General features: G+C 34.3%; 1 protein-coding gene across 1 annotated transcript; it reads left to right on the top strand.

Moving 5' to 3' along the window:
• Positions 1-272: 272 nt before the first annotated feature.
• LOC105629960 (oxysterol-binding protein-related protein 3C) lies at positions 273-5527 on the top strand. The gene is made up of 10 exons (XM_012211627.4): positions 273-739; positions 947-1040; positions 1444-1560; positions 1658-1730; positions 1810-1928; positions 2204-2325; positions 2996-3172; positions 3708-3852; positions 4604-4782; positions 4923-5527. The coding sequence occupies exons 1-10, from the start codon at positions 642-644 to the stop codon at positions 5167-5169; spliced, it is 1371 nt and encodes a 456-aa protein (XP_012067017.1). The 5' UTR covers positions 273-641; the 3' UTR covers positions 5170-5527.
• The last annotated feature ends 2417 nt before the right edge of the window (positions 5528-7944 follow it).

Raw genomic sequence — 7944 nt, 5'->3', positions numbered from 1 at the left:
ACTATTTATAGTTTATAGTTAAAACTTGATGTGGTGAACTTATGAAGTGTTTTTTTTTTAAACCATGTCTTGAGCTAACTCACAACTCACAAGTGCTTTTCAACTAATTTACAGCCTATTGAAATTCTAAAGTGGAGCTTCTCAATATTTATAAAAAAAAAAAAAAAGAAAATTAACAACATCTGTTCATAATTAGTTACTAATTAGGCTAAAATGATTTTAATTTGAAAAATTTATATATATAAATTTGTGTATATTTCTTGCATGGCGGACAGAGCAGAACCAGCCTTGCACTGGTTGTTATGGCTTATCGTTTCCACCTTGCACTAATCTTTATTGCATGGCAGGATTGATCATTGATGAACCCAAACGTGTGAACCAATAAAGTGCCAATAAGAATATGCTTGTAAGAGGCCCATTCCACTTCAAACTTCAAACCGCCAACCCCTTTTCGTTTTTCTTCTCGCTTTTTCTCTTTTAAAATCGCAGATCTCTCTCGTATTTCCTCTGTTCATTGGTCCAAATCAAACACTCTTTCTCTCCGTCACTCAATTGCTGCGATTTTAAACAGCCGCCCCTTTCCTTTGCTTCTGATAACAAGAAGACAAGGTTTTAATTGCTAGATAATCACAGAAACTTAAATGGGTACTCCTAATAACAATCAAAGTAAAGGGCTTTTTGCTGCCATGACTTCTGGCTTGTCCATGTTTAGCAACGCTATGCATCGATCTGTTAATGGGTACTTCGAGTTTTCCTTCTTACTTACTGAAATTTTAGTTACATGCCCAATTTGATTTCGATCCGTTTAGTTTTAAGTTATTATTTTTTCATGGATTGCTTGATTAACACCAATTTAATTGGATTGTTCAAGTTTTTGAATTTAGCATATGGGTGTTTTCTGTGCTTGATGGGTATGCTGTACTTTGGTTGTTCTTAATGTGTACAGATTGCTTGGATATGAAGGAGTAGAAGTTGTAAATCCAGAGGGTGGCAAAGATGATGCAGCGGAGGAAGCTCAGAAGGGAAGATGGAAGCAGGAGGTATGCTCCCTTTTGTTCCCTACTACCTTGAGTTTCCATTCTCTTTTTGTATGTTATTTATGTTGGAGTTGCAATTTTTCTTTTCAATATACTTTTGGGTGTTGGGTCGCTACTTGGTTCATGCACTTTACAGAATGCTCATCATGGATTGAATATGTTCCGTTTCTTGGTGTTAGCTTCAAACAACATATAGTTGCCATATCTGACAGTTTGAAAGTCTAGACATGTCTGGAACTCTATTATCCTGTGTTTTGGAGTTCTTGTGCTAGCTGATCTTGGATTGGTTTTTGGCAAATCCTTTTTTGTTTTGCTTTCCTCTTTTTCATTTCCTTTTCTTGTCTACTAATAATTTTCGTTTTACGCTTGCTTGATCCCGAATTGACCTTGATTTTATTTTATATAGGACCGAGATAGCTACTGGAAAATGATGCACAAATACATAGGCTCTGATGTTACATCTATGGTAACACTTCCGGTCCTTATTTTTGAGCCAATGACTATGCTTCAAAAAATGGCAGAGGTTTGTTGCTTTCTATTTGCATCATTTTATGGTTTTTTACGAGATTGATGCTCCTTATAGTCTGCATTGTTTTCTAAATTATGCCTGCCCATTTCAGTTGATGGAATACTCCTATTTATTGGATCAAGCAGATGAATGCGAGGATCCTTACTTGCGCATGGCATATGCTAGTGAGTAGTATACTTTTCACTCAAGTTTTCATGTGGCTTATTCATTTAAGGAACTAAATTTTTATGTTACCTGGTGCAGCGTCATGGGCTATCTCTGTCTACTATGCCTTCCAACGAACATGGAAGCCATTTAATCCCATTCTTGGAGAGACTTATGAAATGACTAATCATGGTGGAATTACATTTATTTCAGAGCAGGTGAGTTTTTAACTATTTACTTTTTCTTGAAGCAAGTCCGGCTCAATTACCATCCTTGCCTTTTCTTTTCCCCCCTCACATGTACACATAAAAGAAATGCAAAAGTCTCTTCCTTGCTTCTTTATCCTTTCCCTTCTTTTTTATCTAAAATATTGTGTCTGCTTATATTTGATCCATAACTGGAGCTCACATGTTGCAAGATGCTTTCATTTGATTTCATTAGCTTTTTTTACGTTGCTTGAAATATTGATTGTCTTCCCATATGTTTTTATCAGGTGAGCCATCATCCCCCAATGAGTGCTGGCCATGCTGAAAATGAGCATTTTACCTATGATATAACATCGAAGTTGAAAACTAAATTTTTAGGAAACTCTCTTGATGTTTATCCAGTTGGAAGGTAATACCTGCACTGGCCACTTCTATAGTTTGTTTTCTGTACTTTAATGTGTCTTTAAGGTACTAAATTCTGTTGGGAGACATTTGTTTAAAAATATTTTGCCAGTTTTTATTGGTGATCCCCTGTTAGTTGAAGATAGCAACTTATAAAACTTGCTCTGATGACAGAGGATACGCTTGTGGTGGTGGTTGGGGGGGGGGGGGGGGGGGGGTGTTCCCCTTTGAGCAAGGTAAAGTGACTTTGCTCTCTCCGTTTTCCACCTGCCATTTTCCTTAACGTCAACTCCCTTTTTCCTGAAGGTGGTCTAAATATTGACTTCTATCAGATGAAGAAAAACATGTGTCTTTGTTAGTTGTCATTGTCATGTATCAGTATATTTGAGATCCTATCTGATCTATTTTGTGCCTGTTATTAGTTTGTTTTTTTTCTTTTCCCATCCAGTGAGATTCAAACTGGATACCTCATTATGGAAATTTCAAGCTTTTACCTCTGGACTGTTTCCTTGGGGATTTGTATTGTTATTTGCCTATGATATTGGTTGACTATGACATATTATAGTTGACAACATTGTTCTTCAATTAGCCATTTTTCGTATCAATTGATGTTTAACTTTATGAGAGTTTGAGCATTTCAATAGTTTATAAATTCATATTTGTTTACTTTTTTGCAGAACACGTGTGACTCTTAAAAGAGATGGTGTGGTTTTAGATCTAGTGCCACCTCTCACAAAGGTTAACAATCTTATTTTTGGACGGACTTGGGTTGATTCGCCTGGGGAGATGATATTGACGAATTTGACCACTGGGGATAAAGTTGTTCTCTATTTTCAACCATGCGGCTGGTTTGGGTATTTAACTTATTTCCATCTTTTCCTATCTTATGATTCTAGTCCTCCAATATTCGTTGTTCTATTCATTATATATCGGTGTTTCATGAATTTATAATTAGTGGCATAATTACCTTTACAATCCTAGAAATGGGAAAACCTGTGATGGTTTGTTGCTCAATATTTGATGAATGCTATCATGCTGGAGTTACATGTAGACTTCATCCATTTATTTCTTCATGCTCTCTCTCCCTCTTTTCTAATCTTTCTTTGAAACTATGAGGTGAAGTTGGAAATGCTTGATTTGATTACATCATCTCACATTCACTGAGTTCAATCAAGTACATTCGACTCATCTACACACTCTATATTTCTCTATTGTTTTTTATCTTTAGGGTGGGTTGGGAAAAAGAGAAAAGAGGGGCTGGGATGGGGTTTCATATGCACAATTTTTATTTCCACAAGGATCTGAATCATCGCATTAAAAATTTTTTTTAGCATATGCTTGCTTGTGACCTGCTGGTGGTTACTGAAAGACAATTATGCTTGATTGCAGCGCTGGTCGCTATGAAGTGGATGGATATGTTTATAATGCTGCTGAAGAACCCAAAATATTGATGACAGGGAAGTGGAATGAATCATTAAGCTATCAACCATGTGATTTAGAAGGAGAACCTCTTGCAGGTTCAGAATTGAAGGAGGTAAGAACTTTCACCATATGATATTTCTTTTTGCTTCCATTTTCCTTCGTCATTTGATCTGAAACAAAAGTCAGCTCTTCTGACATGTTAAGTTCTATTTTGCAAATTTTGGCATTTAGCATGCTGGTATTATGCTTCACTTAACCTATAGCATTTGTGATGGGATACATATTTTGTGGTAACTGATGAGCAACTATGGTATGACCTTAGGAGAATTATATCTCAAAAGTTAGTCATTGAGGTTGTAGAGACCAAGTTTGTACAAACACCACATTGAATTGAAATCTCATACTTTCAATGCGAGATCCAAATCACAACATTCTACCACACTCTCCAGCCTCGATGTCCAGGACGGGTTGACTTTGTGCTAGGATAGGCATGCGCTAGGTTTCTCCTAGCTGCAACTGTAAATATCAATACTGCTATCACCATCTAGCCCTTAGCAAACACTGCAATATCATCACCTGTGCCACTTTAATGCAAATAGGAGAAGCGTTGGTTCGCTTTGATATGACTTAGGGAGAAACATACTTCAAAAGTTACCGATGAGGTTGGAGAGCCCAAATTTATTTAAACCCCACTTTGAAATCCTAGACTTTTAATGTGGGATCCAAGTTAAGTCCCATACCTTGTCTTCCATAGTGAATCATAACAAATTAGCTCTAGGTTTGCTCACATCTGACTTTGTTATTTAAATTTTGACATAGAATTGCTTCTCAGTTTCAGTTTCTGTTTGATTTTGCTTCTGCAGATCTGGCACCTTGCTGATGTCCCAGAAAATGATAAATTTCAGTACACATATTTTGCACACAAAATTAACAGCTTTGACACAGCTCCTAGAAAGTTATTAGCATCTGATTCTCGTTTGCGCCCTGATAGATTAGCACTTGAGAAGGGTGATCTATCGAAATCTGGTTCTGAAAAGAGCAGGTCTTTCTCTCTCTCTCTCTCTCTCTCTCTCTCTCTCTCTCTCTCTCTCTCTCTTACACCCTTTTATCTCTTGACTGTTCAAGCAAACTCACTTCTTATGATTTTATAATGTGTTTACCTGCATTTTCTCAATCCTTCAGTTTGGAGGAAAGGCAGAGAGCTGAAAAAAGAGAACGAGAAGCTGGAGGCCATAAATTTACACCAAGATGGTTTGACATGACTGATGAAGTTGCACCTACACCCTGGGGTGACTTGGAAGTCTATAGATACAACGGTAAATACAGTCAACATAGAGGTGTTGTGGATAGCTCAGACAACATAGAACAAGTTGACGTTAAATCAATTGAGTTCAATCCGTGGCAGTTTGGCAAGCAGTCTGCAGAATGAGGTCTATTGTCTGCGTGTTTGCTTGGATTTCTGCAGTCCTAACTCATTGGCATAGAATTCATCAGTCAATGTGGAAATCTAGCTCTTGTTTGTGGCATTTGTACATTATATCTCCATTTCCATAATCCCTTTGCAATGGGGTTTGAGGATTTCTTTTATCAATATGTTTGTCTGTTTAGAACCATTTTTCTAGCTATTTTTTTCCCCCTTATTCCATGTTTCTGATGAACCCAACATCCTGATCTATCTTTTCCAAATTTACTCATAAAAATTTTGGTATTTTGGGGATTTCCCTGTACATGAATATATGATCTGTAAGCCACTTACATATTCTAACAGAAAGTTTGTCATCTCATAATTCCTTTCTTTTCCTTTCACTATTGCAAAATAGGGAGAGTTTATGGGATAAAGAAGAGGAAATTAATAATTCTATTTTTCAGTGGCTTAAGTTTATTCAAGTGATGCTGGACAACCAATAGCATCTTTTCCCTCACTAGTATCCCGAATTCTTTTCGAGTATAAGACTATTCTCCTTTCGGGGTTCATAGCTGCCTCTCTCGATATGTGCATTTTCCATAAATCTAATTGTTAAATTCAAGTGTGTCTTACCATTTGAATCACTTCTTACGAGTGAACTACTAATTGCTTTGGAATGGATGAAAAAAAAATAAGACAAGAATTATAAAACGGAGGGAGTATCATATGTAATGTAATTAAATATATTTTCATTTAATACATGAATTAAAATTGTAAGTAACTTAGAATTAGATTGTTTGTTGCTATTTACCTTTTAAGCAAATGGAAAATTTAGTATGAACACATTTTAGCAGGCAGTTTTGTAAGTTGTTGGCCACTAATTAGTTGTTTGCTGTGGGCTGGTCCTTTCCTTCGGACCAAGAAAATGACTTAAAGTTGAGAGATAAAAAGGAAAGTCCTACAAGAAAATGGATTGGTCATTACCGAGCATTATGGTGTCTTGCAAAGTATTCTTAATCTTATCGCTTAAATGAGTCGGGCTGAGTTTGAATCTGTCAAGCTCGAAATTCGACGAGTCTGAAAATTTTTAACTCAAGTTCACTCGATAAAAACTTGAGCTCGACTTGAAACTTGAATTCAACTCAAAAATTTTTTTTAAGTTCAAGATCAGCTCGATTCAATGTTTGAATAATTTTAAAATAAATATTATATATATGTATATAAAAGCTTGATAGAGCTCGATAAGACTTAACGAGTTTTCGAGATGAACGTCATTAGGTTCGAACTCGATCTCGATCGAATTTTTTTTGAACTTTTCTCAAACCGAATTCGAACAGCTTACAAACCGATCAAACTCATTTACACCCCTACTTATGGCAACTCGATCAGTAGTGGAAGTTTGTTATAATCAAATGAAAGAAGTAAAAAAAATTCATTTGTCCAGTGAAAACATACAGAAGGAAGCACATGTTTGCTATGTTCAAAACACAGTACAAAACACCCAAGTGGGAAATGATTGTCTTCCCTCCTCTACATATGATACTTAGTTGTATTGTATTGTGTCAATACATATGTCCTAAACATATTTAATCTTTATTGTCAGAGTGCACCCATGATCCCATGGTCTCTCTTTAAGTATTCTTCATGCTAAAATCAATTCTAATTTTATGCTTTTAAATATATATTTTTTTTAAATTAAGATGTGCTTTTATTATTTTAATTGAAAGTTAGATTACCTTTTTATCTATATCATCTAATAATTTTTCTTTTCAATATTTTATAGATTAGAAAATCAAACTCTTATAATTAGTAAAATAGACTGAATTTGAAACCCCTTATTATTATTTAAAAAAAAAAAAAAAGATCGAGTTTTTACTTGTTGGTAATAATTGTTAGCAATTTTAAACTAGAGCTGAAATTTTATTTGAATATGGAATCTGAATGATTGATTGATTTCAATTTACTGAGATTCATGATTGTGGTAATAATGACATTTGTTTTTTCTTTTTTGTTCAAAGAAAAGAGACAACTCCAATTTTTGAAATGTAGATGGAATTTTGAAATTGTACCATGTTAGATTCTTAGAAGGACAATGAAGTAGAGGTTTGAGGTTTCAAACTTACAATTATTAGATGTAACTACCCACAATTTTAAAAGTTGAATTTGCCTCCCAACTCACAAACATGTGCTATTTGGGGATTTACCATTGATATTAAAACACATGATTTAACTTCAAAGGTTATGAAAATTTTTTATTTTATTCGGTTTAATTTCATTTTTTAATAAATTTATTTGATTTTAGTATTAATAGAATTTTTTTTTTTAATTTGATTCGGTTTTTATTAAATAAAACTAAAAACCTAAAAACCAGGGACCAAAATAATTATATTAAAGTATAATTAATTGTATTTGCAGAATATAAATATTAATTAGGGACCAAATTTCTTTTCAAAAAAAAAACCCAGGGACCTATCTAGAATTTATACACAGGACGCTGATAATTACAGGGACCAACGTTGATATTTAGTATGCAAATGAAATTAAATTTTTTTTATAGCGTAATTAAATATATTCACATTAAAATATGATTAATCATAGGTTAATTTGTTTATACAACGTTAAATTTGTTGTTAAAGTAAAATTGTTAGAAAGTCAGTGTTGAAAGGTGCAATAAAACAGAAACATGTCCAAATAGCTTTGCACATCTAACTCACACCATCCCCATTGACATTTCATATATTTAATTAATAATTAATAAAACAAAATGGATCAATTTAGTCCCTTTTACGTCAAGAAATC

Source organism: Jatropha curcas, chromosome 5 (genome assembly GCF_041381405.1).
Source record: "Jatropha curcas cultivar XTBG-Jc1 chromosome 5, XTBG_Jcur_1.0, whole genome shotgun sequence".
Lineage (NCBI taxonomy): Eukaryota > Viridiplantae > Streptophyta > Magnoliopsida > Malpighiales > Euphorbiaceae > Jatropha > Jatropha curcas.
The sequence above is the reverse complement of the archived record's forward strand: the minus strand, read 5'-3'. Positions and strand labels throughout refer to the sequence as shown.

Bases quoted from the DNA above. Each gene is read 5' to 3' on its own strand.
- LOC105629960 (XM_012211627.4), top strand. From the start codon at position 642: ATGGGTACTCCTAATAACAATCAAAGTAAAGGGCTTTTTGCTGCCATG. The intron at 740-946 runs GTACTTCGAGTT...TAATGTGTACAG, and splicing joins ATGCATCGATCTGTTAATGG to ATTGCTTGGATATGAAGGAG. The intron at 1,561-1,657 runs GTTTGTTGCTTT...TGCCCATTTCAG, and splicing joins TGCTTCAAAAAATGGCAGAG to TTGATGGAATACTCCTATTT.